General features: G+C 37.9%; 2 protein-coding genes across 2 annotated transcripts; one reads left to right on the forward strand and one right to left on the reverse strand.

The window, feature by feature from the left end:
- LOC109231173 (beta-amylase 1, chloroplastic-like) lies at positions 2,736-7,528 on the reverse strand. Its single transcript, XM_019396750.1, has 4 exons — positions 6,901-7,528; positions 4,121-4,331; positions 3,928-4,044; positions 2,736-3,837 (listed from the first exon to the last, which is right to left on the reverse strand). The coding sequence occupies exons 1-4, from the start codon at positions 7,425-7,427 to the stop codon at positions 3,046-3,048; spliced, it is 1,647 nt and encodes a 548-aa protein (XP_019252295.1). The 5' UTR covers positions 7,428-7,528; the 3' UTR covers positions 2,736-3,045.
- Positions 11,991-16,646, forward strand: LOC109231174 (luminal-binding protein). Its single transcript, XM_019396751.1, has 8 exons — positions 11,991-12,136; positions 13,586-13,853; positions 13,939-14,153; positions 14,243-14,485; positions 14,842-15,321; positions 15,426-15,580; positions 15,685-15,767; positions 15,857-16,646. The coding sequence occupies exons 1-8, from the start codon at positions 12,079-12,081 to the stop codon at positions 16,353-16,355; spliced, it is 2,001 nt and encodes a 666-aa protein (XP_019252296.1). The 5' UTR covers positions 11,991-12,078; the 3' UTR covers positions 16,356-16,646.

A 17,910-nucleotide genomic window follows, 5' to 3' on the forward strand; every position in this document is an offset into this window, starting at 1 on the left:
TCAAATTACTCCATGAAACCTTGTTGAATCCTTGAAGATAATCAAGCAAGGGCAACTGAACTTTTCATCCCAAGAGATCGAAGCGATAAGAATTCCGGAATTTGTAAAGAGTAAGGAAAGCTATATTGAGGTATGTATGGCTAAAACCCCCTTTTATTAGAAATTAAGCTCCGTTGGCGTTTACGAAGGTGTGGTAAGATTTGAATTGGTTGGTGTACTGACTATTGTTTCACATTGATTGATTGCAATTTATATACCCATATACATGAAAGATGTGCCCCAAACGTGAGTAATGTACTATTCTTGATATTTAATGAAATATGAAGTATACAATCATGTGTTGGAATGCGTGGGCTATAAGCCAAAGATCAAAACTGAGAATTTTTTCTGCTAACTATGTGAACACTTACATGTGCTTGCAACTTGAATTACTTTCGTATGTGCCTATGATCATAACTTGCAAGGTGAATATTAAAAAGGAAAATGATGTGATAAGTGTGGCCCAAAGTGCCCATGAATTGAATTGATACATGAAAGATAATTGATTCAAGTGAGATGATTAATGAGAAAGAAACCACGCCTAGGCAAGGCGGCCTAGCCGATCGGGCCGTGATCGGACATCATGCTGCACACATGGTGGTGATGTGTTGATATTGAATTCCGGATAAGGGAAATGAAATAGTGATTGAGATATATGCCTCCAATGAGGCAACCTAGCCGGTCGGGTCGTGACCGGACTCCGCTCAAGATAGCGGTGGTATCGAGAACAGTGATGAACGTATGAAAGAAATGCCCCAATCTAAGTTATGGGAATTATGTAAATGATTCTATGATTTGCATATTTGATTCACCTATGTGATTTACTTGTCATTGCTTGGTAGTTCTTTCTAGTAAAATGGTGTTTAGTTATACATACTAGTACTATTCCATGGTACTAACGTCCCTTTTGCCGGGGGCGCTACATTTTTTTAAATGAATGTAGGTGGCTCCATAGCGGATAGTGCCGATCGTGTGTAGTGGAGCATTCTCCTTCTCAAAGATCTTGGTGAGCCCCTTTCTCCTTCAAGGGGCTATATTGCACACCTCTTGCCTTTTTGGACTTTCACTTTTGAGGTATAGTCGGGGCCTTGTTGCCGGTGTTGTCACATTTATCTTTTGTATCCTTAGAGGCTCCGTAGACATATATGTGGGTCAAATGTGGGTGTCGGATGGGTGTGCGAGCTATGTTGTAATTCTAAACTTATGTTGCCTATGAATTGTAACTTTATGGGAACTTTGGAAACTAACTTATCTACAGTTTAATGTTGTGATCTAAAATGAACTAAAAAGGTCGAATATACTATCTTCCCTTGTTGAATAAATGAAAGCATGGTTCCCTTACTCATATGGTGTTGGGTAGGTAGTGTTTGGTAAGGCTTGCTCAGTTGGGGTCACTCGATTGAGGGCCGGTCGCGCCTCCCGAGGTTGGGGCGTGACAAGTATTTTTAGCAAACGACACACAAGGGGAAGTGTTGTCATCCCTGCACTTGATTTTTTCAATTCCATGTAAACACTAACACTCATATAGCTGCAAATTGTAATTGGTGGATATCCTTGAGCAATAGCATATTGAATAACTATTGTGTTACTGTCCTTTTGCAGTTGCTTTGCAATTTCTCTGAGAAGTTGTTCAAATTTCCAATAGGTCTTTATTAGAATTGCATCAATATGAAAATTAATAAAATTATAGTTATCATCTCATTCTCCACTATGCTGCAGCAGAATTGGTATATTTTCCATGATTCTGAAGTTACAATCACTTTTATGTGCAAAATTGAATCTCAACAATGCAAATTTCAACAGTGTTAATGTCAAATATTGAATTTCAACAAAAGATTTTTCGAAATCAAACATCTAGATCTCCAGATCTCCAAACCAGGAATAAAATTTTCAGCTAAAAATTCAGAAGTTTGAGCGCTAAACTTCTGTAATACTTATAGTTTTTGACATTCTGCTTTGCCAGCGAAATCAAAATCCGAAAACAAGATGCGAATCAACATCTTCGATCTATTTTTTCACACTTAGCGATCTTCAAATTAGGGGATATCGGTGGAAATCTCAATTTTGTGCGCTTATTTTCTGAAATTTTGAAATCTCAATTTTGTGCGTTTATTTTCTGAAATTTTGAGCACCTTTTGGGTTTTTATAGGTAGGGCATTAAGCGTGGGGTAGTTATTTTGATACCCGTTTGTTTATTAAATGGGTAGGAGATTGTAATTATTTAATGTGTAGAATTCTTTTATGGGTAGAGCAGGGTAAATAGTTTCACTTTTATAGGTACTCCTGTCTTTTCCCCAAAAAAAAATAACACTAACACGGCCCGGCCCCTTGGACCTGTAACCCTTCTGGTTCATTTTTTACCCGGATGGATCCGGACTCATTAAGCCCGGTTTTGATTAACCCATAACCGGTCCGGATTGGAAACCGACCGGTCACCATTTTTCCCAACTCGGACCGGCCCGACCCACCCGTTAAACACCCATAGTTTTAACTGAACTGAATTTTCTTGCCAAACAGAGACCTTTGAGCTGAAATAGAGGCAATCCATCTCAAAACATTTGGAAGGCACCGTCAACTTAACATGTCAGTACATAACATATCCTTCTTGTATTTGTTTAATTTGTGTTTCATTTCACTTAAATTATATTGGTCATATACTATCCTTGTCACACGTCCCAGCAATTCCAACCATATCAGAATACTAAAAGGAGTTAATTGTTCTAACTGAACTTGCCTGACAGATATATCTTTTGCGCTGAAATAGAGGGCCATCCATTCTAAAAATAATAGGAAGGCACCGTTATGATACAAGGAAATACTCCTTTTCAACTTGATAGCGAACCATTACAGTAGAAGGAGAGAAAAAATTACGCGCAAAAGACCAAGCTTTTGCTACGCAATTCACAATCATAGATCATAAGATGCTACACATATACACACCCTTGAGTTGTGGAGGGTGAGAATGTGCAATTAGTATCAGCAATGCCTTAATGTTGAAGTTTCTTCCTAGCATGCAAGAACTGCTCCAGCAGTGGCGGATGCTGATAAAGATGAAAGTGGCATATCACCTTCCCCAAATCCTAGTTTGGCTCGAAAAATTTTGACATCTGCCATTTGTCTCACAAAACGAGTAAAGCTAACCCAATTCCGATATTCAAACAAGTTCCTGTCCATCCTGACAAAATTGAATGAAAAGGTAGGTGTTCCTGGACCATCCGAGTAGAACTTAGACATCCTTAACACCTGTTGATACGATTCGTCATCCAAGCTACTTGCAGTGTTTTCACCTTGCAGGGGAATGTCACATATCCTAGCGGCAAGCAAAAGTTGTTTTACAAAACCTTCGGGACTACTAACAGGATTCATCTGCTGCTCTTCTGCATCCCGCATTTCAAAACATGTACAGCACATGGTAAAACCATACCTACCAAATATGCGAGCAATTGGCAAGAACCCATCTCGAATTGATGTATTGTAGTATCCAGCCGTTAACTCTGAAGGGTGAGACCGCGTACCATAATGCCAGTGAATCCCAGCCACTTTGCCTGACAAATTAACTTCAAGACCACGAAATGTGGTCTCTGCTTCCCTGCAAATCCTCTCACCATGAAGCAGCAACATCCCTGAATACCATGCAAGGAAGAACTCCCCATATGGTGTGTTCCAAGAACCATCACTTTTGAAGAACTCTGTGCTTTCAGGATCCTGCATTAAATTGCTGGCACCAATAGGGCCGCCATTGGCCCACTCACGCATCCCCATCTCCCCAGCACAAGCATTTAAAGATGCAAGCATATACTGCCAGTTTAAAAGAAGACAATCACAAATTTTGTTGGATAGGAATGACAGGAAAAAATCACTGTATACATAATGTCAGTCTTTTCACACCTTGTCATAGCATTGGAATTCACCAAGTTCACGTGAGCGCCATGTCCAGCTCAGCTTCTGTAAAGGGCATGAAGGATATCTTAACTCACCAGCAGGACCCATTCCAACTTGGATCCCCTGCAACATAAAGTCAAATTGCATAGGTATAATACCATTAAAAATTAGTAGGTGAAGCATTAAGTGAGCATCATACAGTTATGACACCACCAAGAAATGGTCTGAAGGTGTCACGGAAGCTCCTCATAAATTCAGCATATGCTTGGATTGGAGATCGTCCGTGCAAAACGGGAAGAACATCACACCCTAGGGATATATATTCCATATTTCGTCGCCCGAACCTGTCTGAATATGCTAAATCTGGATCTTTATCCATTTCTTCACAAACCCACTGAGGAAGGGGAATCCTGGCAGCAGCAAAAAGGAGAAAATTTCAGATTGTGAATTAATCACTAGCAGAAATCATTTCCAAGGGAACTGCAGAGGAAAGGAGAGCAAGCTAGCACAACACTTAAGCTGGCAAAAGTACATAAAACAGATGAGGCACAAACTCTGACTACAACAGTTTTTATCTCTTCCAATATAATGAAATCTGTCAGTAACAGTTGTATCCAAGTAATGCATCACACCCGTTCCAGAATTGAAGATATCGGGCAAAACAAGCCTATAACACCAGCTTTCTAAAACTTACAGTTATATTTCCATTTGTATGCCTGGGGCTTCACCCTATTCTACAATAGTCTAGTGAGGCATGTCTTGGGTAACTGTTGAGCTTTTTTCTCTGTTCCAACTGATAATCTTTTTGCAATTATTTCTTTTCACCCTGCTCTAGTGAATATAGCAAGTTTTGTTTTCATTTCCGTTATCTTAGTGTATTTGGAAGGGCAATCTTACAGGAACAATCTTGTTTCTTTGTAGTAGTATCACCACATAGAAATGACACCTGTGATGTTTATATGGACACCATAAGCTTCTCATTGCTGCCATCACATCCATGACCTACTTTTGGACTCCTTAACTCCGAAATTCGCTCTCCACACAAATTGGAGAAGATAATTTAAAGCCAGCTCGGTGTCACATCACACGTGCTCTTTTTTCAATTTATAGCTAAAATTAGGCTGACACTCGTCTTATAATTCAGGCCAAGTTTAGTAACTAGACCCGTGAAAACAACTACGCCTCAATACCAAACAAGTTGGGGTCAGCCATACATATATATATAAAAATAGTCAACCCTAATCTAAAAAAGTTCCCCAATGAGAACTTAATATAAACTTTCTCCCAATCCTTGGCAATAAGATCTAGAACAAGTCCCCCATAAATTACAAATCAACTCTCTAATCTAAAGTGTTACCCCAGGGGGAACTTCTTAATTTAGATTAGGATAAAATATAGTTTGCCACCTGCAACTACGCTAAAACCATAAAAGCTAAACAACTATAGTTCCAACTTCTAATCAAGGTTTACAAACAGAGGAGAGAGCATTCTGTAATGCGGAATCTATTGTTGGATACAGATGCTCCACTGACTCACCAGCTGCAGAAAAAGGCCATCAGAAGATAAATGCTCTTCTGCATAACCAAACACTTCTTTCCATATTCTCTTAGTTACCAACAAACATAGTCAGACTAGAACCAGCTGAAAACAATGCTAGCCATTGCTAGCAAAATAACCATCAAACTCACTTCTTTACTGGTGCCCACGAAGAACTACCACAATAACAACAACAACTCAGTGGGATCCCACAAGTGGAGAGGGATACCACAAGTGGGGTCTGGGGAGGGTAATGTGTACGCATACCTTGCCCCTACACTAGAGTTGTTTCCGAAAGACCCTCGACTCGAGAGGAAGAATAGGAACAAGTAAATAACAACACAAAGAACTACCACAATGATGACAACATTAACCTAGTCATTGCAACTTTTAGCATAAATACATTAATCAGTATAAAGCTTTATTCCAGGCAACAATTAGTCCTCTCTTAGGCTTCAAGCAAAAGAAAAAACAATATAGAGTGGGTAGATATCTTTACCAGGAAAAAAGAACGTCTCATGGGTAGATATATGAGTTCATTCTTCAGACTAGGGCGATCTTTATTTTTACCTATAGACTGATAACAAAATGGGAAAGCAATACCCAAAACCTAATAAAAGAACAAATGGCCAGCATTTCCTTAAATGCAGCTGAACAGATCAATATTCCTTTTGCTAATATCTTTAGAATCTTGAGCTTTCCTCTCATAGCACTAAGCATTCTGAATCTGTATCCCACAAAATAAAAATGCTAACTTGTTCCATATAAAGGACAATCATTCAGTTGAATCTAACTCCACGACAGTCCAAGCAGCTTCTCTTACTACATTCCAAAATGCCATCCCTAAAACTAAGTAAAGGTGTCTGAGCTGTATAAGGTGAATATAACAAACACCTAAGTACTGTTTCCAAAATTCTGAATCACACAATCCATAAACTTCATTTACCTATTTAAACACCCTCGACTAAGCCCTAATGCTTTGCTAGAACACAAAAAATCTACACAATTCAAATTGCAAACTTACTAGAACAACAAAAGAGACACATTTAAGCGTACATTTTGACCACACTACAGGCAAATATTGTTCAAAAGATTCAACCAATGAATGAAAAATGCAGCAAGACCTAAATTAATGCAGCTGTCCATAATATGAAACACTTGTAGTAGATAGACATTCCATCTTTTTTTAAAGATAGACATTCTATTCTTAGACGTGAGTTGAGCTTAAATATGGTCGGTGAGGATTCATATAGCCAGCCTCACCTTGTTTGGATTGAGGCCTACTTATTGTTGATAGACATTCTATTCTTTAAGATAATATACTGTGTTTTGAGAAATATGTTTCCTTTTCAAAACAAAACAAAGCTAAACGTGTCTGGACGAGGAAGCAAAACAAATGTCATTTATGTGTGTAATAGATTGAACTTTTGAAAGTGTACCAACCAGAAGGGATCATCAGGCCCAGTACCGCACTGATGAAAAGCCATTACAGCTCGAACTTTCAAACCACATCGTCTAGCCAAAACCACAATCTCCAAATACCCTTGCCAATTATAAACCCTGGGCAATTCCCTCTCCACCAGCCCCCACCACACCTCCATCACAACTCCTTCAACTCCTGCCGCCGCCAAAGCACGAAACGATTGCGCCATCGCCTTCTTCCTCTTCATAATCCCTGCCGGTAAGCTGACGGCATCAACCGGAAGCGTGACGAACACCGGTGAACCTCGCCGGCGATAGTGAGTCGACACGCTGCCATGCTGAAGCTCGTACTGAAGATCGCCGTCGAAGCCATTTGAAGGTCCGGAGGAAGATGAATCGAGCCGACAGGATAACGTGAATCGGCGATTCTGGAACCGAGTTTGGATCGGCGAGGATTTGAGTGAACGAGCTGGAACGGCGGCTGAGTCGGTGCGAGTGCAGCAGAGAGACGCCGAGAAAGTCGGAGCCGATGGCGAAGTGATCGCCATTGTTGAAAGCTGAAAGCTTTTTAGGGATTGGAAATGGATTTTTTTTAAAAGTGTATTATTTTTAGGTAAAACTTTAACCGCTGTTGTACTGGAGCTACTAACTGTGAGCTAGTTTTCATCACTATTTAGATGAACTTTTTTTCTTTTCTTTTAATATTTTATTATGTAGGAGTATTTGTTTATTTATTTTTTGAATCAGAAATTTTTTGTTAAAGCAGAAATTTGGAAAGCAGTTTTTGTTAAATGTAAATCAGAATTTTTGGTTTTTTCAAAAGTTCAAAACTAATCAAAAAAATATCTTTTAGGGCTGGGTCGAAATACAGTTTTTGCGTAACATATAATAAAAAGGCTAAAAAACTTATTTTCCACTATTATGAGACAAATGATTGGGATCGTATTCGTACCCTAATAATATGGGATTATATTTATCCGCTATTTGATTATTAGTACTAGTCAAAACAACAATAAATTATTAAATTCGGTATTTATTATTTATCCCATATAAAATTAGGATTATAATTTCAAAAAATGTGAGATAGAAGAAGAGGGTAATGATGGTTAAACTTCATATATGACAATAATTTTGTTTATGGGCGACTTTGGAGTTTAGTGAGATTAAAATTTTTATAGTATTTATTAAAAATTAAGTTGTACATAGTTGAAACTATTAACTTTAACTTCAATATCGTGTGATTAATACTTTAATGAAATTTGATCCACCACTAACCACAAACTTCTAATTTAAACATTCAAGATTTTGCAATCACAATTATTTTTCCCACGTTTGTTTCTTCTTTTAGCAAACAAAATTAATCATGAGTGAGTCCTAGTTTGAACCAGTAAACGTTTATTCTGGACCACGAATTTATTGGGGGCCAAGTTGGGCTCCAATAGACAAGGAGAATAGAGGAGAGACTATGGGTGTGTTTGGTAAGGAAAATATTTTTTTTTCATATTTAGTTGGCTTAAATATTTTCGAAAATATTTTTCTTAGGAACTCATTTTCCTTCAATAGAAGGAAAATATTTTCCTTATCAAGAGATAGGAAAACATTTTCCAAAATTCCTTCTCAACCTTCCCCACCCTCACTAACCCACTCCACCCAACACTTTCAGTCCTCCATACCTAGCCACCCAACCCCACCCCACACCTACTCACCCCACCCCCTCTCTCCAAAAAAAGCTTTTTTTGTTTAAATTTCAATTTTTTTTTTCCGTCATCACCCACCCTGCTACCCCCCTCTGAAATAATTTTTTTTTTTACTTTTTTTTGTAATTTCAAAGTTCTATTTTTTTATTTTTCTGCACCACCCACCTACTCCTCATCCCCCGCTGCCCCTCCCCCCCCACCCCACCTCGCACAAAAAAAGTTTTTTTTTTATTTTAAATTTCTCTTTTTTTGTTTTTTTGCACAGCCCCCACCTCCCCCCCCCCCCCTCAGAATTTATTATTATTATTATTATTTATGTTCAGTTTTAGTTTTTTCATCTTTCGGTTTATAGGTTCGAAATTTTACAAGTTCCAAAGTTATGAGTTCGGATGTTTATGTATTTGGAAGTTTACGAGTTTAGAAATTATAAAGTTTACGGATTCGAAAATTCACGGTATCGAAAGTTTAGTAGTTCGAAAGTTTATGAAATTTGTAGGTTCGGAAAGTTGTTGATTCGAAAATTTATGGCTTCATGTTTATTGTATCTAAATTAGGCGAAATACATAAACGACCCCTTCAAGTTGTCCTCAACGACCAGCTGAACACCCCAAATGATCCATTTACCATTTAGACACTTCAAGTGTTTATTAAGTGTATCAAATAAACACCCGAGTGCTGAAGACTCTATGCGTGAGCTACACTTGCCAATGACGTGTCAAATGAGCCAATTAAAAAACGACACGTGTAAATTGGAATAAAAAATTGACACGTAATTAAAAAAAGAAAATACATTAAAGATGAAATAGAAACCTTCTTCCTTTACTTTTGTAAAGACCGGCACTACCCCCCCCCCCCCATCCCCCTCCCCCCTCCCTTTCATCTTTTTCTTTACATCAGTCATGTCCTCCATCCCCTTTTTCTAAATCCCTCCCCCAACAAATTAATATTCAAACTAATATGAAATAACAGAGAATAGCCAAATAGAGAACCCACCAAGGGATCATTAATTGACCTCGTCGGAAAAGCTCATTATGCAACCTCCATTGTCGAAAAATTATTCTCCAAGCAAAGCTAGAAAATGATTCTACGGTAAGGGAATTGGAACAATTTGTGAGGTATAGTCAACCGGTCACTGGATCTTGTTAGTGTTGCTACGATCCGTGAAAATTCGGGTTGACTTGGTATGTCATTTTGTAAAATGGAGAAATCTGTGCAATGGAGAACATTTTTCTTGTTTTCTTTCTACTGCAATGAGAACAAACAAGGGGGCAACATCTCTGCCTTTTTTGGTAAACTCAATCAAGCAGATGAGATGTGAAAAATATGATTTCCTTGCCTCTATGGTGATTTCATGGTGGGTTGAGATGGTTTTGTTAAAAGAAAGGAAGAAGAGAGGCTAAGTTTGATGATTTGATTGGCAGGTAAAATGAGTCGTCTCTGCAATGATTCTCCATTATTATCATAAGCCTGGTTATTTTAGCAATCAAATACTAACACTCTGCCGAACTAAAACGAGTTTTAGTAAAGTTTTCATAGAAAATAATTGGAGAAGAAAGGTCTGGTGTGCATAGAATGGTGGAGGAAAAAAATTGGAGAAGAAAAAGGTGGGGTCCACATTACGTTTAGGAAAAAGTGAAGGATAAAGTTAATTCTAAAGAGTATCACGCGCTTCAATCTGAGTGTAACACACAAATTTTGCCATGTTAGCATAAGGGATTTAAGAGACATATTTCAACTTAGCAAAAAGTGTCTATTTGGTCATTAGTATTTTTGAGGTGTTCAACTGGTCGTTGAGGACAACTTGAAGGGGCCGTTTATGTATTTCGCCTCTAAATTATTATGAATACTCTTGAGAAATTATTTTCCTTAATTTGCGTACCAAACACCGAAAAATGAATAAGATTACTACTTATTTTCCAAGAAAACATTTTCTTGAAAATCATTTTTCACGAAAAATATTTTCCGTTATACCAAACACACCCTATATTTTCTTTTTCTTTCTTTTTCTTTTGGGTTGGGGGGGGGGGGGAAGGGGGGGGGGGAGGTGGAGGGGTTCAACTTAAGAAAGCTCTTTATTGTTGCAAGTTTTTTTATTATTTTTATAAAGAGAGAAAAGTCACATTTGCCCCTAAACTATGCAGGAAGTTCAAATTCAAAAAACAACAATAACCTACCCGTATAATCTCACGTAATGGGGTCTAGGAAAATGTGTACGCAAACCTTGCCCCTATTTTGTGGAGATGAGAGGTTGTTTCCAATATACCATCGGCTTAGGAAAATACCACATTAATGAAAAGAAAAATAATAAGGGACAACGAGAAGCATGTATAAGCAGCATAAATAACAACAAAATAGTAAGATGACCGTAATAATAGAAACACATGTAGTCATAGAAACCTAATACCAATAAAATACGAGATTACGTACTAATATTACCGGTATGAACAAGAAAAACACTAGACTACCTAACCTACAACCCTAATCCTTAGCCTCCACAGTTTCTTATCAAGGGTCATGTCCTCAATCAGCTAGAGATGCGCCAGCCTAATCACCTCTCTCAAATACTTCTTCGGCCTACACTCGACCTCTTCTTAGGCCCTCTAATGCCCACCTCTCACACCTCATCACCGGGCATTTGTGCTTCTCCTCCTCATATGTCCAAACCATTTAAATCTCGCTTCCCGCATCTTGTCGTCTACAGGGGCCACACATACCTTGTCGCGAATAACTTTATTCTTAATCCTATCTAACCTGGTGTGTCCTCATATCCACCTCAACATGCTCATCTCTGCTACCTTCATCTTCTGGATATGAGAACTCTTGATTGGGCAACACTTAGACTCATACGATATAATCGGTCTTACAACCATTATGTAAAACTTACCTTTAAGTTTTGATGGCGCCTCCTTACCACGTAAAACACCAGATGCACTTAGTGCTAAGCTTCCTCCGGTTAAAGATAAGGGTAAATTTGACTCGTTTTAATAACGATGAGGGTATCCTTAACCTCAATTATTAATTGTGGTAGCTGTCTCATTTTGCATAGTTTAGAGTAATTTTGACCCTTTTCCCTTTAATATCAAAAGAAAAACAAATAAAGAAAGGCCTATAAGAAACTATGAAATAAATCCAATTCAGCCAAGTAACCTAACAGAGCCACGTGTCCAAGAAAGAAATTCAATGGCCTGGATCATCCCAACACAAAATCAATCGTCATTGGCGCATCAAGTTCATCCTCCACTTCCTATTGGTCCACGTCATCAACAATGACATGTTTCATTTCACTCGTTGAACCGAGACTTTCGGGTATCGAGCGAAAGCCCAAAGCTCCACTCTTCTCTTCAGTTCCTCACAGTATAAAATCCTCCATCACCAAATTTTCACGTAATTTCTTCTAGCCTTCACAACTGAGGACTTACAACAGATCACAATATACATACATATTGAACGAACACATTGTGCATATAGCAGACTGTATTGTACTTTGATACGGTTAAAAGCCATGGCTGGCTATTTGAGGCGAGGCAGTTCTCTCGTCGTGCTAGCGATCGTCCTATTCGGTAAATTCGCCGTTTCGATTTGCTTGTAGATCTGTTTTTATTTTTTTGTTTATTTAAAAAAAAAATTAAGCTTGTTTTGTTATGTTTAATGTAATGGTGAAATGTAGTAGACTAGATCTGTTAGCTTTTATGTATAATGTACGTGTTTGTAGATTTGCATGTTTGATGTGTAATTCTGGATCTGATGATAGTTTTTATGCAATTTCGGATCTGTTTGAGGATTTTTGTGGCTTTTTTTTTTTGTTTCGTTGATTAAGTTTAATAGAAAATGATTAAGTATTGGAATAGAATTGTCGAGGATTCATGTGTTATGTTGGGTTGAGACGTGGTAGATTGATAGATTTGAAGTTTAATTGAGAATTTTCAGATGTTTGTAATTTTCATTAAGTGGAATAATGTTGCACTTGGAATGAAATTAGTGGTTTAGGTGCTATACTCCTTATAAATATGGACACTAAGTGATTTCTTCCCATGAGCAAAGTTACCGGTATCTGTGCTGAAGTAGCAGGTAATAGGTCGAATAGTTGAGGTGGCTAGCAGGTACCAAGTAGAATAGCTTAGGTATTCGTAAGCCAAATTAAATTTACCCAAAAAAGATAGCTGAGGTATTCGTAAGTTGGCTCAGGTGCTACCATCATAAGGAATAGTTGAGGTGGCTAGCAGGTACCAAGTAGAATAGCTTAGGTATTCGTAAGCCAAATTAAATTTACCCAAAAAGATAGCTGAGGTATTCGTAAGTTGGCTCAGGTGCTACCATCATAAGGAATAAATATTTAGATAACTTCTTTTGATACTACCTCTTCTTTTTGAGTAATAAATATTGTAGAGTAACATCATGTAATTAGATGCGTGTATGTATTATATGTGTGTATACTCCATGTATCCAATTTGAGTTACTACTCTAGATTAGATGTTTCAACTCCAGAAAACAGAGAAACAGGGCACTGTTACGTTCAAATTGCACATATCCCTGAACTTTACATAGCAAAACAACTTTTTTACTATAGGTATTTCAAATTTGTACTTGATGGAATGCTACTGTCTTGGGATGAATATATGGCCTGTGGATATGGATGCACATTTGTAAGGGTCGTTGTCAGATCCATATGGATACTTGACACTTTTTATTTAGCTGAATGAAACTTCAAATATGCTAAAAAGCTGTTGGTTTATGTTGTTAGCTTATCAAAGTTGTATGGCCCTATTTATTTTTACTGAATAGCATGTATGGACCCGAGTTGAGTGGAATAGGTACAAATGATATATATAGCTAAACCAAACTAATTTGTGATTGATTTATGAACGAGGCGTAGTTGATTGGTTGATCGATGGATAGTACACACACACATGCATACATATATTGCTTCTGCTGTGTTATGTAATGTGTTTCAAATATAACTTACCGAGGCTAACGAGTGTCATTTGTGATCTTACTTTACCCTGAAACAGGATGTCTTTCTGCACTTTCCATTGCAAAAGAGGAGGCTACCAAACTTGGAACAGTTATTGGAATTGACCTTGGGACAACCTATTCTTGTGTCGGTGTTTACAAGAATGGTCACGTTGAGATTATAGCTAATGACCAAGGAAACCGTATTACACCATCATGGGTTGGATTCACTGATAGTGAGAGGTTGATTGGTGAGGCTGCAAAGAACCAGGCAGCTGTCAACCCTGAAAGGACTATCTTTGATGTTAAGAGACTTATTGGAAGAAAGTAATGGTCAATTTTCAATTAGTTTCACATGTTTTCGTATGATTGTCTCTTTATTATGCTTAGAGATGCTTTACCATAATTTCAGGTTTGAGGACAAGGAAGTACAGAGGGATATGAAGCTGGTCCCATACAAGATTGTAAACAAGGATAGTAAGCCCTACATACAAGTCAAAATCAAGGATGGAGAAACTAAGGTATTTAGTCCTGAGGAAATCAGTGCTATGATTTTGACAAAAATGAAGGAGACAGCTGAAGCATTCCTTGGGAAGAAAATTAAGGATGCTGTGGTTACTGTTCCTGGTATGTCGTAATCAAGTTCCCAATGTTCAATTTTTGGTTTTCATTTTTTCCCCGTCATGACCGAGTGTTACTCTCTTTTCTCTCTGCAGCATATTTCAATGATGCACAAAGACAGGCTACAAAGGATGCTGGCGTTATTGCTGGATTAAACGTTGCTAGAATTATTAACGAGCCAACAGCTGCAGCCATCGCCTATGGACTGGACAAGAAAGGTGGTGAGAAGAACATTCTTGTCTTTGACCTTGGTGGCGGGACATTTGATGTCAGTATTCTGACCATTGATAATGGCGTGTTTGAGGTTCTTTCTACTAACGGTGACACCCATCTTGGAGGTAAGGATCTTTAGATATCTAACAATTGAAATTTGAGATATACCACGGTCTACAATTTTATTACCAAGAACACCACTGTTAACCATAGTGCTGTTAGGATGTCCTGATTGTAGTGTTTGATGGGCTCACAACTCGACATTAATGAATGAAATTAATTTTATTACTGATTGAACATTAGTGTGTCAATTTTTTGGAATCTGTTATGATAGCTGAGGTCTAATTTGGGTTTGGACTCTGCGTATTGGAAAATGGAATAGATTTGCATACTTCAAGTCGATGAGGAAGCTTGATAACTTTCATTTTATGAGATAATCCTTCTTAGATTTTGTTCTGAAGGCTCCATATTTTTGTTGCAGGTGAGGACTTTGATCAAAGGATTATGGAGTACTTCATCAAGTTGATTAAGAAGAAGCACGGTAAGGACATCAGCAAGGATAACAGAGCTCTTGGAAAGCTAAGGAGAGAAGCTGAGCGTGCCAAGAGAGCCTTGAGTAGCCAGCACCAAGTCCGGGTTGAGATTGAATCACTATTTGATGGTACTGATTTCTCTGAACCATTGACCCGTGCTCGCTTTGAGGAGTTGAACAATGATCTCTTCCGAAAGACAATGGGACCTGTGAAGAAGGCAATGGAAGATGCTGGGCTAGAGAAGAACCAGATTGATGAGATAGTTCTTGTTGGTGGAAGCACCAGAATTCCTAAAGTGCAACAGCTCCTGAAGGAATATTTTGACGGGAAGGAGCCCAACAAGGGTGTAAATCCTGATGAGGCAGTTGCTTATGGTGCTGCTGTTCAAGGCGGTATCCTTAGCGGAGAGGGTGGAGATGAAACTAAAGGTTCATGATCTAATTAGTTTTCTTGTCATAATTTGCTTTTCGGTGTTGTTCATGGGGTGTTAGCTGCTTTTAGTGATTGATTGTCACATGTTTCTTATGTGCAGATATTCTTCTCCTGGATGTCGCTCCTCTCACCCTTGGTATTGAAACTGTTGGTGGTGTCATGACCAAATTGATTCCTAGGAACACCGTCATCCCAACCAAGAAGTCCCAAGTCTTCACCACTTACCAAGACCAGCAGACCACCGTCTCCATTCAGGTATTGCTTTGCTTCAAGTTTGTGCAATTGTAATTAGCTCACAGTTTTACAAATATTCTTTAATTTGTCCTCTAGTATGCTTCAATTCTCACTGTTGATGACAGGTTTTTGAAGGTGAAAGGAGTCTTACAAAGGACTGTAGGCTGCTTGGAAAGTTTGATCTGACAGGAATTGCCCCGGCTCCAAGGTCTGCTACACTTCTTCTTCTAGGTATTGTGCATTACATTTTGGAAACCTATTGGGATCTGAATCGGATTTTTGACATTGTTTGAACAGGGGAACCCCACAAATTGAGGTGACATTTGAAGTTGATGCCAATGGTATTTTGAATGTCAAAGCAGAAGACAAGGGCACTGGTAAATCCGAGAAGATTACCATTACAAACGACAAGGGCCGCTTAAGCCAAGAAGAGATTGAGCGTATGGTTCGTGAAGCAGAAGAGTTTGCTGAGGAAGACAAGAAGGTGAAGGAGAGGATTGATGCCCGTAACAGTCTCGAAACCTACGTGTACAACATGAAAAACCAGATCAACGATAAGGACAAGCTAGCTGACAAGCTGGAGTCTGATGAGAAGGAGAAGATTGAGACAGCAACAAAAGAAGCCCTCGAATGGCTAGACGACAACCAAAGCGCCGAGAAAGAGGATTACGAAGAGAAGCTTAAAGAGGTAGAGGCAGTCTGCAACCCAATTATCACAGCTGTTTATCAAAGATCAGGTGGAGCCCCAGGTGGTGCTTCATCGGAAGAAGAAGAAGATGGCCATGATGAGCTGTAAGCTATTCTGAAAATTCTCCATTGACAGTGCTGACAAGATGCAAGAAATGAGGATATAGAATAGGTTGAGGTGAGGGTTAGTGCAAGTTTTGTCAAATTGTTAAAAAGCACGAGGAAAGAGGTTTCCCTTCTTCGCTTAGTTTTTTTAGGTGAAGATTTTCGTGGAACAATGTTCCCTTCTTGGAGAACTACTTGTATGTTGTTTAAATCTGTTAAATAGAACTCCTGACATTTTGTTTAGTGTATGGTTATCCATTTTAAATGTTAGGTGCGTTGAACTTATTTCCGATTTAATTCTTTCCAAACACCTTTTTTTTTTAATTATTATTATTATTATTATTATTATAACAGTGTGTCTGAGCTAGCTCAAGGCAGCCTCTTTTTTGTAGGTACCAAATTAACTATTGTTAAGCCTTAAGCTCAACCACAGGGCAAATTGGATATCGAATCAAAATAAACGCAACTCTTAATTAAGTTGTTATGGTACATACACAGATACACTTATAAACAATAACCCTTGCATATCCTTGGATGATTGGCATTTAACTCTTGCAAATTGAATATACACTTAAAAAAAAATAGCCCTTGATAATCCTTGTCTAACTTGTAGTTATTTCACGTATCAAAATTTTTTTTTAATAGTGTTTACAAACTCAAGAACATAGCTGGATATGTAAGTTGCACACTTGCACGTTACAATTTACAAGTATCTCTCTGTTAGTAGGACGTCAAATAAATTTAAGCAAAGAATACATGCACACATAGATTATGTGTATATAATATATTTTTTTCATTAATGGGTATCATTCTTTTGAGAATTAAACAGACGCGTGTACGTTTACTGAGCATCTTTCTTTGTTTATTTAACTTTCGTTGGTAATGACAAATTGGAGCACATATAGTTTACAATTCTTTTGAATAATTTCTTGCTACAAATTTTATGTGCATGTGTAATAGCACCTGATTTGGACATGCATTATGATTTATTTTTACATGAATTTGTCTTCTGTTTTCAACCAATTAGTGCAGAAGGTTGGTCTCCTTGAATTGGGGTATACTTTCTTTTCACAATTTGTTCTGTTCCACTTATTTATTCTTTTTCATGTTTACTTACTGAAATTTGAAGTGGGCTAAGCATCCAAGGTATGACGTGCCTCTTGGACCTTTATCAATCAGTTGGGTGATTGGAGCATAATGGCGGCAAAATGGTTATATTAAAAAAAATAGTTATCCACCTGTATTATTCATTAAAAAATGGATTGGATAATAAACTTTTTAAAAACGAGTCAAATGTGGATACGAACCATATTATTCACGTAGAAAATGGATAACTAATGGATTTAACGTTTACATTTGTAAAGCCTCAAATTGGGGTTTCCTCAAATTTAAGAGACTAGGAATTCTCCCAAAACCGATCATTAGAGGTGGCAAAATGGTTAAAAGAAAACAGTTATCCACCCATATTATCTATTAAAAAATGGGTTGGATAATAAACTTTTTAAAAACGGATCGAATATGGATAAGAATCATATTATCCACTTAGAAAATGGTTAACC

The sequence above is a fragment of the Nicotiana attenuata genome, chromosome 8, assembly GCF_001879085.1.
Source record: "Nicotiana attenuata strain UT chromosome 8, NIATTr2, whole genome shotgun sequence".
NCBI lineage: Eukaryota > Viridiplantae > Streptophyta > Magnoliopsida > Solanales > Solanaceae > Nicotiana > Nicotiana attenuata.

Bases quoted from the DNA above. Each gene is read 5' to 3' on its own strand.
- LOC109231174 (XM_019396751.1), top strand. From the start codon at position 12,079: ATGGCTGGCTATTTGAGGCGAGGCAGTTCTCTCGTCGTGCTAGCGATC. The intron at 13,854-13,938 runs GTAATGGTCAAT...CCATAATTTCAG, and splicing joins AAGAGACTTATTGGAAGAAA to GTTTGAGGACAAGGAAGTAC. The intron at 15,768-15,856 runs GTCTGCTACACT...TTGTTTGAACAG, and splicing joins GGAATTGCCCCGGCTCCAAG to GGGAACCCCACAAATTGAGG.
- LOC109231173 (XM_019396750.1), bottom strand. From the start codon at position 7,427: ATGGCGATCACTTCGCCATCGGCTCCGACTTTCTCGGCGTCTCTCTGC. The intron at 4,045-4,120 runs GTATGATGCTCA...TTTATGTTGCAG, and splicing joins TTCTTGGTGGTGTCATAACT to GGGATCCAAGTTGGAATGGG. The intron at 3,838-3,927 runs GTGTGAAAAGAC...TTAAACTGGCAG, and splicing joins AATTCCAATGCTATGACAAG to TATATGCTTGCATCTTTAAA.